This window comes from Acanthopagrus latus, chromosome 22 (assembly GCF_904848185.1).
Source record: "Acanthopagrus latus isolate v.2019 chromosome 22, fAcaLat1.1, whole genome shotgun sequence".
NCBI lineage: Eukaryota > Metazoa > Chordata > Actinopteri > Spariformes > Sparidae > Acanthopagrus > Acanthopagrus latus.
The window spans coordinates 20464384-20484776 of NC_051060.1; the positions used below are offsets into that span (position 1 = coordinate 20464384).

Genomic DNA, 20393 nt, shown 5'->3' on the forward strand with positions numbered 1-20393 from the left:
GTGACGCTGATCATGTAACGACATGACCTGCCAGAACTGCTTTTAACTACCAGTGTTATCAAAAAAAGACAGCATGTCAGAGGAAACCGTCCAGAAGTATATATATCTATCTCTGACAGTAAAATGCAACACAGGCAATAATTCAGCATTGATATCCATCCAAAAAAACAGTATATATAATAGTGACAATGCCCTCACTGCAGATTGTGGCATGTTTGACTTACATTTGGCCAGTAGGTGTCAGTGTTGCTCAGACAAATGAGAAATTGAGAGGTTGCCCCCCCCCATACCCATTAAGTGAGCCTACATTAGATAACAGCTATCACTTGATCAATGTGGGGAAACATTGTCTCTATATGTACATCCTGTTGTCCCCCCCTCTCGCTCTCTCTTTATAAGTGCATGCCCACTACTTCATCCTACTACTTCATATATATTTTATACTCCAAGGGGGGGTGGGGGTGGGGGTGGGGGGGGAAATAAAACTCATTCTCCATAATTTATGAGTCACTTTTAGAAGAAATACGAGCACGAGCAGCCATTAAACCAGTAGCCCGTGGCATTATAGTGAGGGAGGGAAAGGGCCGGGGCGTGTGATCAGCAGGATGGAGAGGCCTGATCATCCTGTCAGGGAGTCATTCAACACATGACAGACTCTGACTGACTGCCTGATCCCTCCCCTCCTGAGCTGCAGGCATCAGTGCTGAGCAGGTATCAGTCAGGATCTGTGCTTACAGTAAGATGTCTGATGCAAAAAAAAAATAAATAAATACCATCATGCCGACTCTTGCTTTGTTTTCTCTCTCTGAAACACATCTGCTGTCAGCCATTTATTTATCATATACATACCCAACTACCCTTTAATCTAACTGGCCATTTGAGTAGCAATCAGAAAAAAAAACCCACTGTGGCGTACAGTAGAAGCCAGGGGAGAAAACAGTCACATTCATCTTGCATCCTCGGGGAAATAGGTCCCACTTGATAGGAATTCAATAGATTGAGAGAGAGAATCCAATCGCTTCTCGTGGGGTCCCTGCTTTAATCATCCTCTCATCTGATGCAGTTCCCGCGCATGCATGCCTCCGTTATATCGACCTGGAGTTGTGTTTACCTAGCAATGTGTGCAATGGCTATGAATGATTAATATGGCCTGTCCGAGCTATAGGCCTAAAGACTGAGCAGCATTCGATGTGTTGTGCAAAAAAAAAAAAAGAAAAAAAAAAAGAAAAAATCTTGCTGCAGCTGAGGATAATGGACTGGGAAAATGAACGCATGCATTCAAGTTTCGCAAAATGACTTCCCACTTATGTCGGTGATGGATTTCCCTTTGAACAAACATGTCAGATTATGGAAATGATCAAATTAACCTAGTTTTTTTCCCCCTCTGCAGATTCCACAGGGATATTTATTTAGCCTATTAATGAGACCTGTGATGAGCTCAGACATGAAGGAGGTGGTGGGGATAATGAACTGGGTGATAAATGAAATGGGACACTGGAACTCAAGCTCCTTCGCCAAAGTGGATGTGTTGGCATTTGGCAACCAGATGGCAATACGTTTATATATGTAACGTTCTACCCAACAACTTGTCAATTAAAGAAATCGATAATTATCTGTGTATGCAGGAACTGTTAAGCAGAAACGTAGGTAGAGTCTGTGAGGGTGTACAGATGTTTGGATCAACAAAACCAAAGTCTAGCCTACTGCTAACTAAACAGGAAGTGCTAATAGGCTAAACCACTGAAATACTCACATTCAAATCTTTAAACCTCAAAATAACCATTTTTCTGCTTTGTTTTTTGGTGGCTACATGGCAGAACTTACCTTCGAATGCAACGCCATTAAATTTAAAGATAATACTTGTTAGCAAATGCCTTTGAATGTTACGGAGCAACACTAGCGTACATTTTGAGGCATCTACTCTAGAAGTCAAACATCCCATTTCCTTTTTTTCTATTTTTGATTTCCACCAACTCACTGATCAGAATGTCACACTGTTCAGCTGCTAAATGTTTCACTGTCACTGCTGAACACACACTGTTTGCTGTTCCATGCTTTTTTGGCTAACTTTGGCTGGAAAATCAGAACAATCAGACTAAGGGATGATCTCGCCCCAAAAATGAAACTTCGGTCATCATCTACTCACCTCCACACCGATGAAAACTCAGGTGAAGTTTCGCAGGTCAGCTGAGGACTTGTTTTAAAACGGCGTACAGCTCGTCCTGGTGTAATTCAAGACTTCCGAAGCTCCAAGATCCCATTTTAATTAATGAATTTTAAAAAAATAAGTAACTCCCATTACACCCAGTCCAGCTTGTGCTTAAGGCACCCACTCAACACTTTCACCTTGACAACCACAGAGAAGATTTCAGTTTTAAAAAAGATGTGAACAGCATCTTTTCAGAACTTTTTGGGGCAATCGTAGCTTTATGTTTTTACTTCTACTTTTTCTCCATTTGCTTTTTGTTCTACAGTGTCCCCATCTACATCAGTAGTAGGCGAAAATTTACAGGCTGCTTTGACATCCTTTGAGTACTTAATTACGGAATCAATCTATCATTAAAAAACACTTATTATTACACTGTAAAGACTGTGTTTTGACTGAATGAGTGAAGTGAATGCTCCAGCAGCTTATTATCCCACATATGGGTGAAAATCCACACATTTTCTACTAAAGGAATGATTCACCCTGTGGCTGCCTCAAGGTACATCACAGGTCAATTATTATAGTCGAGGTATAACAGAAACTTCTTTTTCCCTCAAATTGGCTGACTTTATTACTTATCTGTGATATTTGTGATTTGATGCTCCAATTGTGTCTGTTTATCTCTGTGTCATTGGTCAATCTGTCCTCCTTTGTTGTGTGTTTGTGCTATTTCTGCTACAAATCTAAAGGTTAACTGATTCATAGGCAGCACACATAACTGGCCCGATAGATGCTATCATGCTCGACTAAAGAGTGGATCTGCTCTGTTCGTTCTTTCCCTAAAATATCAAACTAAGTGGAGCGCTCTCGATAGGCAACAGTATATTACAGTTTCAAGGGCTCCAGCTTCAGTTCACCATTAGTCACCAGGAATCAAGAGCACAGTGCCACTTCCTCCCATTCTCTATTCTATTCTCAGCCGCGTTTCCCTTGAGACGTGGGCCCAATAATTGGGCCGCCACCATGGGAGCAGCTGCACTATCAGTCACATGACCTCGGCACAGCAGCCCCAGAGTCACGTCTTCACACTGCATTAGGAATTAAAGTTCACACGCAGGAAATAAAATGAGACTTCTTACCCTGCAGAGATAGTTCCCCACAGAGAGACCTATGTTGGGCTATCAGTGTTGCTCAGTCTCGCACGTTTGTCTTACAGAGCAGATTCACTCAAGTTATACTTACGACTTACATTTAGCAGGCCATATTTAATTCATGCAATGTTTGGGGTATTTTATGTTGAGGGCCAAGCCTCTCGAAGGCCTCTAGCAGAGTCTGTATTTAGTATGGAGGGCCCAGTCAGCGATAGCTCTGCAGTTATTCCAGATTTTGAACAGTGTGCAGAACTGATTGTTGTACATCGCCGGAGGGGGGATGGGGGGGACGGAGGGAATCAATGCAGCTTCAGAGAAGCCACTGAGCTCGGTCCTCAGCGGAAACCATCGATACAGAGCTGAGGCCGGAGCACTTAAAATGTAAATGCATCTTGAACAACAACAGCACAGACAAGAAAGTTGTATCGGTGTCTGGGGATCTCTCCAGGTGCATCGTGTGCATTTATCTGTGAAATCAAAATCTCTACACAGAGACACAGGTGCCTGAGTTGGCATATTCTCCCCTTTAGTGTTGCGCTGGACAGTGATGCATTGCAACAAAATAAAACAAATGCACTGCACTGAACACACTCCTTCTGTCCCAAAACAAAAACCACCGTAGTTTATACGATGTTCCCCATGATGTTAAGTATCAGCGGCATGTTTATTAATGTGTGTCCCGGAGGTGACATCCTTCGTGCTCTCACAGGGCTAATAAGACTCTTGGTGTGCTCTAGAAAACCTGTTGAAAATAAGTTAAGTGGGAGATTATTTAAATGGAACAAGGTGTCTCTAAGGATCTCCTTTGATCTCAGCAATTTTGTGTGATATAAATATCTTCAAATTAATTATGCATGCACAGTGGGATTGCTAAATCCACAGATTCACCGAAGTTATGACTGCCCTGATGAGCACTTGCCTTCTCTTCCCATTTTACCACTGTTAAGCAGATGTTCTACCATTTTTTGCCAACTTAAAGAAAAGCTTCTTAGAGAAAACACAACAATATATCGTTTAGTATATTATTAATCACAACTTACAAAACAAAGCAGACTTGCAGGGAATCACTTAAATAATTCGATGTAAAGACATATTTGTGTTAAAGAAGCCAAAAATCCAACATTCGTCTTTATTTAGAACAGTCCAATAAAACAGGCAATATGAAGAATAGTCCATAAAGATTTACTTTTAAAAGGCTTTTTTCTTTATAGAGGATGCAAAAGAGACAATAATATATAATAGTAGCAATTAAGGTCACTGTAATCGAACATAACTCTTGCAGAGTTCATGGTCCCTGATATCTCCCCAGCCCCCGTTTTTCACGTGCGGGGCCACCCCTCCGGCCCCGTTGGCTGGCAGTCTCTTTGCTATCAGGAGGTTCTTTGGGAACAGCTGGTTCCCACTGCTCTGTAAGATGTTCTCTATCTTCGTTTTTTGACTCATCGGCATGCAGGAAGCCTTCTTGTGGTGCATGCCGCAGTCACCGGCATGGAAAACACGTGGCGCCTCACTCACCATGACCTTCCAGTAGGAGGGCAGGCAGGACACAGTCAGGTGTTGTAAGGACCAGTCCCAGTTGTAGTCGTCGTAAGTGCAGAACGTATCAGTGCACTGGATGAGCTTCTGGTACGTCTCTCTGCTCAGAGCCATCCCCATGTTGTGCTCGGTGGACTTCCAGGCCTTCACCTCCACCTTATTTGCTTTGCTGGCATAGCCGATGTGGCTGTAGCTCCCCAAAGAGAGGATGTCGCAGTCAGTGCACTGCTCCCTTTTGAGAGCTGACATGAGCTTTAAGAGATGGATAAAGTCCGGGGACATGTAGTGGTCCTCCTCGATCAGCAGAACCAGGCCCTTGTGGTCCTTCAGAGCCCGGACTCTGTCCCATACAAAGTGCAGCTTCCACCACCAGTGGTGCTTGGTCTGGGAAAACTTTGCCTCACGGTAGTGGCCGAACGAGTCAGGATACTCTGCGTTGATGCAACCCAGCTTTAAGGCTTCTTTTTTGGGAATGTCTCTTGGGCAGTCCTTGGGGTCATGTCCGGGAAACTCCTGAGGGTACAGCTGGATGCTGAAGGGGAAGAAAATCTGAAGTACCTGACAAAAGTCAACAGAGGCCACAACTTTATTTATCTCAGGGGACCAGAAGTCATGGCTGAATATCAGCAGTATGCCCTCCACACCTCTGGCCTTCCGCAAACTGTCCACTAATAGCTTAAGGTAGTCTGGTCGGTTATGGACCTGAACCACCACAACCAGATCCTCCTTCTGCCGCGCTGCTTTAAACTTTTCCTCATTTCTTACTGTCTGGTCAAAGTTGAGCTGGAAGACAATGCCACGGTAGACTAAAGTGGTATTATCTACCTCTGGCTTGGATATCTTCTCTTTTTCCTTTGCTTTTTCCTGATGTGTGTCATTTACTTGTATAATGGGAGGTGGAACAGGTGCCCGGCTGACTGCAGGTGTGACTTGCACCTGGACAGGATTGTTGTTGATGCTACTACTGCTGCTGCTAATGCTGCTACTTCTCCTCACCATCTCCACTTCCTTGGGGAGCGACCCACCGTCGTTGTTCTTCTTCTGCCTTCCGCTGCTCCAAAAAGCTAGGCCACAGATGACAACCACCACTGTCAGTATCACCACCTTCCTCTTGTAGATTCGGAATCTCATGATAGGGGGTCAGCCTCTTGCGAAGGGAGAGAAGTCGATTGTCGTGAAACAAAAAGCACAGTTTTGCAGCTGCAGTGATGTGCTTTGAACGTGGGGAGCAAGCCGGATTAAAAAGAAGCTGTTATGGGGCTAATTGTTGGCAAAATGAACTGTTGTTGTAAACATGGGTCCAGCTGGAATGTCATTGATGGCGGATGAATATTCCATAAGGCATGACGGTAACTGGGAGGCAGCAGGGTAGCAGTGAGCATGAACCACCTAAACAAAAAAATAAAAAAATAAAAAAATAATGTTAAGTGCATTGTTGCAGTACGATTAAAATCACTATCACAGTCTTCATAATGATTTTATCTGACCCATGTGTCACAATCAAGGTTCATTTATTTATCATTCTACAACACGGGATTGTACAACGAAATGCAAGTTGTTGTCTCTTTATGCTACATAAGAGAAACTTATTTTTCATGGTGGCGTGTGGAGGATGAATTCAGGAGTCACAGCCTGAGGAAAGAAGCTGCTCTGTAGTCTGATGGCACGTCAGCGGATACTTCTGTATCTTTTGTCAGACAGCAGCAGGGTGTGACTGAGGTGGGTGTATGGAAAGGGCAAGCAAAAAGCCCAGCACCCGTTCTGAGAGCGCAAGGGTGCATATTTACATATACTGATTATTTTGATGAGGACCGATGAAACTGAAGATATTACATTTATGATATAATCCACAGAAAATAGGCACTTTTTTTCACAAGCTAGAACTCTCAAATGCTGGGCAATTTTGTGTCATGAACTAATGATACGATTAAACTAAATGTTAAAATGATTGCTGATTAATTTTCAGTGTGTCAACTAATAAATTGTTTCTATGGCTGAGAAATCTACTGAAATATTAATAACAGCATTATAATGAAGCACTGTGGCGCAGCAGAGATGCCCCGATTGGTCTCATCATCGTGATTTTAATTGTTTTTTTCAGCAAATATTAAAATCGTGACCCAAAATTGGCAATTTGCACTACTTATGAATCATAGTGCAATCATAATTTCTGTCAATTGTTTCAGCTTCACAACTGAGCAAACTCCATTTGCCTTGACATGCAGTTGGGAAGCAAGAAAGCAAGCGAAGAACTTCACCAATTTAGCTGGATTTTAATATGGACAGCAGAAATTTTGTAAGGTGATAACAACACAGAAGATCGTGTGATGATGACTCTGCTGAATCATAGAGCTCTAATGGAAGTGCACTTACAACAACAGCAATGATTTAATTTCATACAAGAAGGACGCTGGTCACATTGACACAGAATAACGGAAAAACCACAAACGTGGTTTCACGACGTTGCCTCGTTCTCCTCTCTGGCTGTATTATCAGCTGATCATCGGCCCATATGCTTCTATATTTTCCCCCTGCATAAATCTCTCGTCTTAACTGCATTATCATTATCGATCAGACCTTTTTTGCTCACATCTGCCCAACACACCTCCCATCATTTATTTGTTATCGAGTTAGTGGTGTGTGTGTGTGTCTCTCCCTCTGTCTGACTGTGTCTTGGCTTCCTACCTGACCCTTTTATCCGCCTTCTGCCTTGCCTAGAGACTCCCTCAGCTGAATGATCACCAAACACTGCCTGGAGTTGGATTCCCATTAGTCTGTGATCATGTAGTGGCATATAACACAGCCTAATGAATGCATTCCTGGCAGCTAGTATTGAATACAACAAAGTAGAGAATATGCTAACACCAAGCAAGCAGCATCACATTACAATACCTGAGGTAGAGGCTAGTTTATGCCTGATTAAACGACAAAGCTGTAAAACCAATATAGCTACGTTTACAGTGGGTAGCTGGGTAAATATACGTCTTTTTTCTATGCACAGTTGAAGTGAAGCGTTTGTTCCGTAGCTGAAAGTACAGCTGTGTCAACCCACTGTGCTTATTGTCTTATTATTATTATCTTTTTTAGCATAACCCGAGCAGCTTTAATCTGAAAGTATCCTTGTCTGCCGCGTAAATGTGAAATGTTCTCACTAAGCGTTAGTTTTCGGTCCTGTGTTGGCCGCCGCCAGGCACCGAGCCTCCGCCAGCTCTCATCGATTTTACCGTGACATCCCGCCGCCCGTTATTTTTTTTCCCCTCCTCCCCCCGACCGCTAACCGCCGATATGAAATCCTCCCGCAACGACCAAAAACAACAGTTAACGTCTAATACTCCCTTTTTTTAATGACAACGAGCAACCCGAACATTAAAAAAAAAAAAAAAAAGATGCTAACAGTGAGTTAGCTTCGGCTAGCAACTTACAAGCAAGACCAAACCCCGTCAACAACAACAACAACGGCAGCAGCAGCGTCCATGTCGCAAAAAGCACAACAACCGGCGGTTACTGACCTAAAACTGGGGCAGCCGTGCGGTGCTTTCAGCGAGAATCATCAGGAGGGAAGAGTCCCCGTTCTCCTCCATACCTTCCAGCAGGCTGCATGGAGATGCAACTGCCAGCTAGCTGCGAAAAAAAAAAAATCCCAAATACGGAACCACTGCCTGCCGCTGTCCCACAATGCACTGGGCCAGCGGGGGGCACCCGAGACACCTTAAATATCATGTGTCCCCGCTGCTGGCGGTACCGTTGGGCTCGTTACCGGCTGAAATGGGTTGACTATACCTTTAAGTGCTTCTCAGGTTCACACTCAGGCTTCATATGTTGATTTATTTTTATTTATTTATTTATTTATTTAAAACATGGAAAATCCACCTTAAAACAGGATTCAGCTCTTCAAGTCAAAGTGGTCAGTTCATGCAGACTGTACTAACTCCTTCCATCAGAAAACAGAACAATCAATACTTTATATTAGGGCATATTTATGTTCTTTAGTTTCAGATGTGTATGTTGAATATATCCTGGTAAAAGCCTGATCGATGCTGTGAAAAGTCTACTGTGGAATTTTATTAAGTAGCCTTTTGTTAATAATGATAATAATAATAATAATAATAATAATAATAATAATAATAATAATAATTCTTTAATCACAACAAAACTGATGGAAAGCATCTACTTTCCTTTTCCTCTTCTTCATATATATTTTTTTAAATGTACAGTTAAGACAAGACATTATGGAGGCCACAGAACAAACACATTATACTCACATTTGAGGCATTTAGCAGGCGCTTTTGTCCAAAGCGACTAACAATAAGTACGTTTTGTCACACAAGAAAGAAATCATGACTTATCACTGTCGATAAAGTAAAAAAGAAAAAATCATCTGAGCATCGTTGCTGCTATTTATCACATGAAATCACTATTAACACGTGGAAATAAAAATTAAAAAAAAACATCAACAAAACAACACTCATGATAACAGCAATAGCAGTTATCATAAACAGTGAAGTTTACATATCATGGTCTTTTATCTACTCAGTCAGTAATTGATACCCATATACTTATACATCTTAATAATTCTTTTTACATGTATATTACTATTGGGGACCAGTCCCTTTCAAAAACACAAATCTAACATTCTTTAGACAAGCAGGCTATGATACTAAGCTTGTTGTTATGCACACAAGTTACTAAAAGTTATTCGTTTTGCCTGGATAATTTTAATCATTATAATTTGCTTTAGTTGCTTTGTTTTCCACAAGAACAAGTAAGAACAACAGTATGAACTGATGATGTAAGTACCCATAAATTAGTCTACTTCAAGTATCATAGGTTTATTGACAATTTCTATTGTTTTAATATTTTGAACAACATGATTTTTCCCCCTGTCTTTAATGTGGAAAGAGGGTAAAAGCAGCGAAAACTCTAAGTAATAAATGAATAAAAGAAATAGTTAAGGCTGAATAATTATAATAGCTACTCCTCAGACTGCATCCACTCTCATATTTGGTACAAAATGTTCTCAATATTGTCGAGTTTAAATATAGTAAACATGTCAGTCACAATGAAATATGTGCTCAAATGAGGCTTACTCAAGATCTGAACATGTAAACAATATTTTTTCATCATATTCAACCTGTAGTTTGTCTTCTGTCTGCTCAGTGAACTCCTCTCCTCCACTGCTTTCCACCGCTCTGACGCCCCCAGCAGGCCGTGTAGCTCCATGCAGCAGCGCTCTCCGCCACCAGGGGGCGCCACACAGCAAACCTCCACCGGAAGCGCCGCATCGCAAAGCTTCATGTGCGCATGCGCGTCAGTTGGTCTTCCTTTCCGACGCTCGAGCGAAAGAGACAAGATGGGCCACCAGCAGCTCTATTGGAGTCACCCCAGAAAATTCGGTCAGGGATCCAGATCCTGGTCAGTCCCGAGCTAAATGTGTTTATTGTCGATGTGTGCGCCGATCCGGGCCGGTTTTGAGGTGTTTGTGGCCGAAAGGACTTAAGAATAAATGATGAAAAGAGCACCGCATGGAGGCTGCTCCTCAGCTAATATGGCGGTGGAGGATGGATGCTCCCTGTTAGCTTAGTAGCGCTAGCATTGTGTGTGGCTAGCCGCTCGTTTTTTTGAAACCACACTATTGCAATTTAGTCTCCAGAGAGATTAAACATTTTAAACAATGAGTTGTGTATTAAATAGTTTTTCCTTGTATATCTATCCCAAGGTGTTAGGGGTTATTTTAAGGATGTGTTTAGTGTTAGCCGGGATGCTCACAGAGAGACATACCAACTGAACTCTGGACTAGCGTGAACTTCCGCATGCATGATGGCTGCACATATGTTACACTTTCGTGTAGAGACATCAAGATTAACCCATTTTCTTTGTCTTATTCCAGCCGGGTATGCTCGAACAGACACGGTCTGATCCGTAAATACGGGCTCAACATGTGCCGCCAGTGCTTCAGGCAGTACGCTAAGGACATCGGCTTCGTCAAGGTAAGTGATGAGCTTTTTTTTTTTTATTAATTAATTGATCACAACACAGCAGAAAGTTTGACTATGTTAGGGTCCTTGCAAACACTGTCTGTTGACGTGTAGGTGAAGCATGACCTGAGTATTTCTAGTGTAGTTCTCTCAAACTTCTGTTAGGAACTGGCTTTAAAATGTTCAGCATCAGGTTTTCATCAGTTGTCATTAGATTGTGCACTCCTAAGAATTTAGCAGCCTTGTTTATATGCTTAGGATTCATTTGTATGAGTGCTATAATGAACCTAGATCAATGACGCTGAGTGCATTTCGTCTCAACTCATCAAATGTCTTGTTTCACTTTGTTTTCTCGCAGCTGGACTAGATGTCTCGCCTCGACACCTCCGCAGATGGTTCACGTGATCTCTGGAAGGCTGGCCAAGATGGGATAATTCAGCACTGCAAATAAATGTGTTTTTTGTCCAAACTAAATCTACTGTGTTTCATTCATGCATGTTGTCTGTTTTTTACACATGTTGCTGAATGAAGGTTCTTAGTGATACACGGGGAAGATTAAATATTTTCATACAGTTTAGTGAGTGCACGTTAATGGACACTTCTGAATACAGTGGTCTGACTCTCCTGGCTGACAGTTGCAGTCCCTGGGTGTGTGTATTGACAGCTACAAGATGCAATGCATTTAAACAGTGACACAAAACTGAGCATGAGTGAGAAAACAGACTAAGAGAATGAGGGTATGTAAACTCAGGCTTGTAAGTTGTCCCAGAAGTGTTACTACACAAACACAAAGGTATCCTGTGTGCTTCAATAATTATATACATCAGAAATTTCTGTTGCCAGTTTTAGAAATCACGTGCATCTTTTTCGCCTGTGCATGATTCTTGTACTTGGAGCTTTAACGTAAATGGTCAAAAATAAACTTAAGCCAGTTGCTTTCTTGACACACTTCTCCTATGATGGTTGGATGGACTTTGTTAAAATTAAGGTTTTGAGTATGAGGTCCCAAACAGGAAGCACTCATTGTGCACAATTTAACTCGTAAGTCGTTGAAGAAATATATCTGGAATGTAAATATTTATTAAAACTGCTTCAGCATCGAATTTACTGACAAAATGAGTAACAATGCACACTTTAAGGTGTAGAACATCACTTCCAAAAAGGTGTTTTTATTTCTGCACCTTAGGTAATATGTATAGCCATCCGTGTGAATGAAAGGAGATACCGGGGGTTAGTGCATAAGAGTGAAATGGAGGAAAAAGTAAAGCTGAAACCAGACCCTTTCAAAACCACAGCTGAACTTTGAGGCTGTCCTGGTGATCAAAGGTCACCTTTCTTTGTGAAACTCTTAAAGAAATGTTAGTAGAGCAATTTAGCAAAGCACAGAAGAGGTACAGTGGACCCCTGCAGCTGTCTATATATTAATAAATGGCACTGCAGTAAAGAGGAACTGATTAATTTCCACGTCGGCATGAGTTCGCATGAAACGCCTCACCCCCCCCCCCCCCAATCCCTGGATTGGTAACCTGCTGAGATATTGGCCCTGTTCAAAACGAATGAAATCTAATAGGTCCCCCTGCAGTGTGCTTAATTGCTCGGCGCCCTGTGACCCTGGCTCCCAAACCCGAAATACTGAGTGAGTGCAACAGAAGCACCGGCCCATCAGCTGTTGTCCTGGAGACTGAGCAATGATCAGAAGAGTTCTGTGCACTGTCAGATCAGTCCTCCCCCTCGCTAGGTGGTAATTCATGTCCTTTTTATTTTTTCTTTTCCCTCCCCCACTTTCTTGCATCAAGGTTAAATGTGGAGCACTAGATGGCAGCAGCACCTCACATTCATGATTCAAGACCAGCAGAAGATGGAAATGGCCAAATGAAATGCCATTTATGCTTTCAGATGTTCTCCAGCATAAATCACATGCAGATAACCAGCCATTTTAACCCCCTTCTCATCATTTCAAGGCCGTCGTCTGTCACTGAGTGTGTGCTTAATGTGAGGCTGCTTGCAGGTTGCTGAAGATGCCTCTTGAAGACAGGTTGAGACGTGGACACGTGGTCATTTTAATATTTTTTTTTAAGAATCACATGACACATTAACTGTGATTCATGCAGAATCTACAAATTGTATTTATATCACGCCTTTGCACTTTGATGATTTATCACCCGGAGGTTTTCGGTTATGGTCCCATTTAATCCAAGGCAACAAATAAATGGTGTTTTTTTTGTTTTGTTTTGTTTTGTTTTTTCCTGTAAAGTTCTGTTTATCATAAGCAACACATCTCTTTGTGCACAGTGGGATTAAGATGGAACTTTAATGATCCCAGTGGGGGGAAACTGAACTGAATAAATAAAAATCACAGCAAAGTGAAGGTTACAGTGAACACACGACCTGCAGCTCTTGGCGCGGGAACATGCTGCATAAAAAAATGATAAGATGAAAAGGAAAAGAGCAGTGCACAAGATTGGAAATGTAGCGCCTTTTTCTAATGAGTCACAGAAAACCCAATGTACTTGCAAAATGAATAAATGTCAGTGAATATGACACATGCACGAAGAAGAAGACAGGATGTGCACTTTTATATGTCTGTGAGGAATCAAACATCATGATTCCACCAGAGTCGTTGAATGGATTGTGCCTTGTATCTGTGTACATAAATACTTTATGTGTGTGTTATATAAGAACAAAGTAATATGCATAAAGACAAGCATGTGTGTGTGAGAGTTGGACAGGCTGAGCTGAACACACAAGTGCTCCAACGTTGCATCAGTCCACCATGGAGGCGGCAGGAAGGTGTTGTCTTTGATGTTCACTTCCATTTTTTTTTTATTTAGTTATTTATTTATCTTTTTTGCACCACCGTGTTAAAGCTCTTGTTACGCTGCCTCCTCAGCAACACCACAGGCCAATGTGACGACCGCTTGATAGGACCCGTTGAAAAAGTCTGTTTCATCCGACCCAAGACTCCTCAAGAAGGCTCCTCCTTGTGTTCGGGGCCTTTGTGAGGTCAGAGCAGTTGCTGAGGTCGTGTGGAACCTCAAGTTTCCGCTGCAGTTGTTCCCTAATTACTTTACTGACGGGACTTTTCCAAACCCTCAACTAATCATCGACATAATTGCCAGCACCGGCTGAATATAAATGAGCTGGATGTGGACTGACTGATGTTTGGCTGTCGTGACCAAGTTTGAGAGAGGAAACTAAATTCTGCTTTTCTCGGTTTGTTTAACACAAGCCGTCCTCACGAAATCAGCTCAGGAAGAGCAAAGCGTGCTGAGAAATCCTAATTAGTGACAATAATATTCAATCCTTATTATTTTAATTCATACGCGTTATTGTTTTTCTGCAATTAATTCGAGAAAAGAGAAGAAACAAGGAACATTTTTTTAGGGTAACTTGTAAAAATTACTTTTACTGTGTTATCAGATTTGATGCAGTGATGAACTGGTGGTGTAAAGGACACCTCAGCTGTCCGCAGTGGCTGCACATCGAGATCAGTTTGGCGTTCAGTATCAAAGGGAATTGAACCAACAACCTTCTGGTAACAAGATGCTGCCTCTACCCCTGAGCCACAGCCGCCACTGGCTGTTAAATTTCAGCGTCTTTCAAACCCACAATTTCAAGTCTTAAGCCCGATCGATAAGTAAATGTGTGGACTGACCATAAAACCAAAACAAGGCGGCTAAAAGAGGCTAAACAAGCTCAGTAAAGCTGCACGCTTGAGTCTGATCTCACACGTACATCGTCATCTTTTAATATCTAATAAAACCACTGATTATTTTCTTAATAGCGCATCTTGTAACCGACATCATTCATTCCTCTCAACTCCACTGACATGTTGAAGCCAGCGCCACAACAGTAGGTGCTCGTGTTGTTGCAGCATTGCTGTTGCAGTGCGATGAAAAAAAAAAAAAAACAGAAATCAGTTTCCTGCAGGTTGTGAGAAACCTGTCTGTGTGCACCCATGTGTGCACATTCAGCCTGCACCCGCTCCCCTTTATAAATATATTAGAGCGCACACTTTGTGGGTACAACCACATGTTAACATTGAAAGTAAACCTGAATAAAACACCAGACAGACCGGCGAATATCAGAAGGGAAAGCTTGTGTGTTGGCTCGGTGGGGGGGGGGGATCCCAGCGCCTCTCCAACCAACTGCCAGCCACACATCGCTGAGGTGTCCCATCCATCTCTGAGATTATAGGGGAAAATATCGCAGGTGAATTGAAGATGTTGCAGCGAGCTGTCGGCATGGAAACATTCCGCTTGGCTTACCTGCTTTTCAATTGCTGGACCAAGAGGCACTTCTCGCTGCAAAGGTTCCTCAAAAGGCCTGCGAGCAAACACACACGCTCCCTCTTCCATTTTCCTCTGAGAGGGATCGTTGTTGGCTGAGTTAGGGCAAATAAAAGGGAAGCAAAAAAAAAAAAAAGAAACGGTGCAGACGCTGGACACAGACAGAACAAACAGAAAGATTAATTGAAATACAAAAAAAAAAAAAACCCAAGAAGAAACAGTAAAGGCAGGAGCAGTTTGAGCATCTCTTAAGTGTTGATCATTGGCGGATGTCTTGGTCGCTACATCCTCATTTTCTTTCAGCAGTAGTTTGTGGATAGGTTAGGAAAAATCCGGAGTAATACAGTTATTTATCTTTTTTTTTTTTTTACAAGCAAACAGCAGTATCTTTAGCCACAGACATCACCAAGAACACAACGTTTTCTAGGATATTTCCCCTGTTTCAGCTCGCTCCGTCGAGAAGCGAGCCGCGCAACATGCTGAGCTTTATTACAGTCCGGTGTGGAGCACCGGCCGACCCAATTGTTCCAGTCAAACAGGTCCTAATTCTCAAAAACCGCCATGTAATAATCATTCTCCCGCTGCAAAGCCTCAATTTAGGCTTCGATGACTTTCGCAAACATTAATTTCTCCATAGATTTCTGGGGGGATTATGGAAATTGAGAAATTGCTCCTGCGGTGGCGTGCAATGACACAGGCTCTATTCATATCAGAGGAAAGTGTCTATAATCTTCGTGGCTGACGTTACATTAAAACGACAGCCCAAGTAGAAGTGGTCGACTCTTTGGAGGCTTGCCGCGCCGCAGCAGGAACCACACTGGGGGTAATTAATGACACTAATGGCGGCTGCTTTCCATTTAGGTGATCTAGTTCCAGGGTGCTGCTGCACGCCGGCTCACCGGGGGCTTCTCAGTGGAGCAGAGCAGGCATTAGCTTTATTAGCTGCACCTGTGCTGTGCCTGCTGTGACGAGTCAAAATGGCTGCCGTGAAGAATCACACAGAGGAAGTGGTCGGAGATGTTTAGTGCGACCCCGCAATGTCCCTGAACGGCAAACCATTTCATATTTTATAGAATATATGAGCGGAATGATCACTAAATATGTGTGAATATCAGGTATTTTTAGTTTTCAATCGGAACAATCGTGCTGTTGTGAACATTTCATCCATTTGTGCTGATTTTAAGACCTGACAGAACCTCCTTCATGTCATCAAAGTCCTCCAACAGGGTCTGTAGGACAACTTTAACCAATAGGTAACCTCGCACCATTGACCAAAATAGTCTTTAGCAAATTTGGTCATCATTGTCATTACTGCAATACCAGCAAGGACTTTTGATATACGTAAAACATTCCTTGAGTAATTTAAGAAAACAGGAATTCGAATAGAAAGAATATCGTGTATATTCAGTTGGCTGCAAAACCAGGAAGTGATGTAAATCATCTCACGTGACGCCACTCATCCACTCCAAAAAACCTGTTGATGTCATGTGTAGGTGAATTTTGAAGCATGTATTTTGGTTTGATTAAGGTTTGAAACTTGGCTTTTATTCATGTTGACTGCACAGCTTCAGCCCTGCGATGCCCCACCGAGAAATGCAAAATAAAATGTGATGCCAAAGTAGTTTGTGATTTTATCAAAGCTTTCATCATCATAAGACATTAAGATTCAGCTCGGAAAAGTCAAAGCTAATCTGACCATTTTAGCATTTACCTTTTTAATTTTTAATGTACCTACATATCTTGCCTCCGGAGGAGTAATTAAATGCAACTTAGGCAGAGACGCAAAATGATCCACCTGTGACACACAAATAACTTAATTCTGTAACTGTATCCACCTGAATATTAATCGGCAAGACGGTTGCCTGTTAGATGACTGGAGAATATGAACGGTCTCATCTTCATGATCTCCAGTTACAACCTCAAGTTACTGTGTAGTTTCACTGCTCAAGTAATATGCGAAGTGCCAGACATGAACAATGTGTTGCTTACCAATTATGACGAACAGAAAAGGGAATCCTGCAAGATCCTTTGTGGTATCGGCACACTCCTAAATTTCATGAATTACACCAGGCGTGCAGAGAAATCCATCAAACATCTGTGCACAGCTGTGGAGGACTTGTTCGTGCTAAGCTAAGCATTTAAGTTAAATGAGCTCCTCTTTGACTGCTATGACATAAGCTTGACCCCCATGTATTAAAACAAAAGTCGTGGCAGGCAGATTTACATCCACGCCACACTCTAAACTATGAACAGAAAGACCCCTTTTGAATGATGGGATTTCACATGTCAGCCTGCCCTCCGCCATCCAGTGGGGGAAAAATGCAGCAAAACATACCCCAAACCTACCTGTGGGGGCAGTTTGGCGCCACAGCTGAAGCTGCAGGTGGCACAGATGAGGAGGCATGGAGCAGGGGAAGGTAAAGGTGACGGGAGGCGCTGTGCTGCACTCTGGGGAGGAGCACTCCATTCACAGTAGAGAAAAAAAAAAGAAAAAAAAAACTAGAGAGAGAGAGAGATGCAGCCTCGATCAGGCTGTCAGCTCGGGGCACATCTAATTGAATACGCCATGCCATTTGAAGTGTTGGAGTAGAGCTGGAGCCAGAGAAGAGAAGCGAGCGTAGGGGCAGGCTCAGCGGGAGAGCAGCCTTCACCAAACAAAAAGACAAATCAAAGAGTGAACACAGAAGATGTTCAAACAGATAGCCCTGATCTTTGCTTTGTGTTCGACATCTCCCACTGTCTTTATGTATGTGCCGCTGGTGGCGGCGTCGGAGAGCAGCACGAGGAACGAGAGACGGGAGGCTGCGAGTAAGTGGAAGGTGAAGGAGAAGGAGCGAGTGCAGTCGTAACTTGTAACTTTTCAGCCCGACTTTGAAAACACACAGTGAGGCAACTTTGACTCCGACGCGGAGTTAAACACCCTCAAACTCGACGGTGGAGGTTGGAGGTCGGCGCTTGGCTGGCCTCTCCGTACGCAGCTTTTAGCGCCGCATGGTGCTATAACATGGCGGCGGGAAAAAAATATTGCTCATAAAGGGAAAAGATCAAATAGTGGCATTTAGCAATCCGCCGAGGAATGGTGTCACGGAGGAGCCCCTCGTCTTTTTTTCCGCCCTCCTCGGGCTAAGAGCATGTGATCTTCTGTCGGCATTGTGATTTATTCCTCATGCAGGTCACAGCCGGCCAGTCGCACCGTATACTTGACTGGGTGGTCCCCCTTCGCTGTAATTCCCCCATTACAGTCACGTACATACGCGGCACACATGTTCACCGAGCTAAAGGTGTGTGTTCAGACTTTATGCCTGCAAGAGACTAGACAGCGCCGTAACCTTTTATGGAAATATGGAAATATCATGCCCATAACCACGTCTGTCAATCTCTTTTTGTACACCGATCAGGATGTTAACCTTTTGAATTCACAACGGCTGGCCTGAATATGACCCCGTGCTCACGATTCCTTTTTTTCATTACACGCATTTATGAATCTTCCGGGAACACTTCCGAGTGGACGTGAATATTTAACATGATTTTTGCATGAACGTTACATGTTAAAGGTGGATGTTAAAGAGCAGGGGGTCGATGACAGGAGGAGGTGTGATGGATCGATACCTGATTTCCATTTTTCCTCCAGCCCCGCAACATGTAAACATTTGTCATCCCTTCCTCTGAATTGTCTGATGTGATAAACAGATGTTGGAGACGGGGAGCGAACATCTGCCACCCACTGATCTTATTAGCGGTTGCTAATTTCCTCCGCTAGCTGTGCGGCGTGTCTTTGCGCCGCGGCTCGGGCTCTCCTCGCCTCTCCTGCGCACACTTGTAATCCAGGAGAGAAAACGAACTGTCACGCATGTTTGATTGTTAAAAGTGGCTTCTGGTTTCTGTGACAACACCTATTCCAGAGGGCTTTAGAGTAATGGGCATGCAAGAGTTTTTTTTCTTCCTCTCTCTCTCTCTTTTTCACCCATCTTTGAATATTTGAAGGAGGTAATTCAGATGGAGGACAATTCAGTGAGCGACAGTGTGACAGATGCGGCTCTATTTTTCCAGGATGAATGTGCGAATGATGCAGCCAGAGAGAGAGGATCAGAGGAAGCAGAATAAAAAAAAAAAAACCACCCAGCAGCTCAGATGGAGGCGCAGAGAGCAGGCTTTTCCTGCTCACTCCAGTTCCAGCCCTTCTTATTTTTTTATTAACCCCACTCCTACTATAACCATTACGCCTCTGGCTGTTACGCGCAACATCTCCGCAGACCGACCAACATGTCAGAAAATGACTGGCATTAAATATGACATGCAGTCCTTATGCCATCATTGCAGAGAGGGCCATTTTCCTCTTGAGTGAAATGGAGGATGCTGCAGAGCGGCTCGTTTTTTTTTTTGGGGGGGGGGGGACAAACACACCTAACGCAGCGTTTGAGCCATCTTACTTTCACACTGCTTTCAGAGAAGCGCCTACAGCCCTCTCGGGATCCAGACACAGAAAGATGAGGACTTTAATGAGGTGGATCACCTCTGTGTGGTGGCTGAGCAGGGTTCTGACCGACGCACCTGAAGCTGCGTTTAAAATTCAGATCAACATGCATGCCGTTTTAATATATGGAAGGAGTCCACATGTATTTGACAATACATGTCATGATGTCGTCATTTTCATTCAAGAATACACTATAAACTAGAAAGTCACTCAGTAGAGCGCATACCATCGATCTAGGGTTAGGGTTATTCATCAATACAATAAATATAAAAATACATTTCATTACAGTTGAGGATGAAACTAATTTCAAACATGAACCTGTGTCAACTCTTGATATCAGCATTTATATGTCATTAAATGTGAAACTATTGACATGAGGCTGTTTAATTTACACAAGTAATGGAAAACAACTCGGATGCGACTATATTAAATATAAATATATGGGGAATATATTCTTTTTCCACAGGCTTTTTAACGTTTTCTGATGAAAGCCTCCCCGTGCTATGAGGATGTCTTCCCACCAGACTGAACCGATGATTCCTGCGCCTTTCAAAGCTGTAATTGTGACTGTAGTGACGTGTTCCTGTGAAGAACAGTGCTTTCGATGAGAGGTTATATAAACTTCCATTCTGTATTATTCCACACCATAAAGCACTGTACAGTCTGTCTATTTTTATACCCTGGTATGGCTTCACGTTGCTCTGACTGACGACACCAGGGATCACAAGAAGTTAAACCACTTGGCTTCGGAAAAACGGTTTCTTGCCCACAGCAACGACGAGTACGTCGTTAAGAAGTCACGCAGAAAAGGGCGGCGCGGCA

The 20393-nt window shown here is 42.9% G+C and overlaps 2 protein-coding genes across 7 annotated transcripts; one reads left to right on the top strand and one right to left on the bottom strand.

The window, feature by feature from the left end:
- Positions 1-4390: 4390 nt before the first annotated feature.
- mgat2 (alpha-1,6-mannosyl-glycoprotein 2-beta-N-acetylglucosaminyltransferase) lies at positions 4391-8544 on the bottom strand. Of its 6 annotated transcripts, none has more exons than XM_037086738.1 (3): positions 8343-8544; positions 7519-7585; positions 4391-6222 (listed from the first exon to the last, which is right to left on the bottom strand). In XM_037086738.1, exon 3 carries the CDS (start codon positions 5962-5964, stop codon positions 4552-4554), a length of 1413 nt encoding a protein of 470 aa, XP_036942633.1. In that variant the 5' UTR covers positions 5965-6222; positions 7519-7585; positions 8343-8544; the 3' UTR covers positions 4391-4551. The 6 variants fall into 6 exon arrangements, with proteins under 6 accessions (XP_036942633.1, XP_036942632.1, XP_036942635.1 ...); XM_037086737.1 differs by having other exon boundaries at positions 7519-7607; XM_037086740.1 differs by having other exon boundaries at positions 7519-7659.
- A 1543-nt stretch (positions 8545-10087) lies between these two features.
- rps29 (ribosomal protein S29) lies at positions 10088-11282 on the top strand. Its single transcript, XM_037086743.1, has 3 exons — positions 10088-10245; positions 10721-10820; positions 11167-11282. The coding sequence occupies exons 1-3, from the start codon at positions 10127-10129 to the stop codon at positions 11173-11175; spliced, it is 228 nt and encodes a 75-aa protein (XP_036942638.1). The 5' UTR covers positions 10088-10126; the 3' UTR covers positions 11176-11282.
- Positions 11283-20393: the final 9111 nt, after the last annotated feature.

Excerpts from the sequence above, each read along its gene's own strand:
- mgat2 (XM_037086736.1), bottom strand. The coding sequence starts at position 5,964 with ATGAGATTCCGAATCTACAAGAGGAAGGTGGTGATACTGACAGTGGTG.
- rps29 (XM_037086743.1), top strand. The coding sequence starts at position 10,127 with ATGTGCGCATGCGCGTCAGTTGGTCTTCCTTTCCGACGCTCGAGCGAA. Across the intron at positions 10,246-10,720 it reads GGTCAGGGATCCAGATCCTG|CCGGGTATGCTCGAACAGAC; the intron begins GTCAGTCCCGAG and ends GTCTTATTCCAG.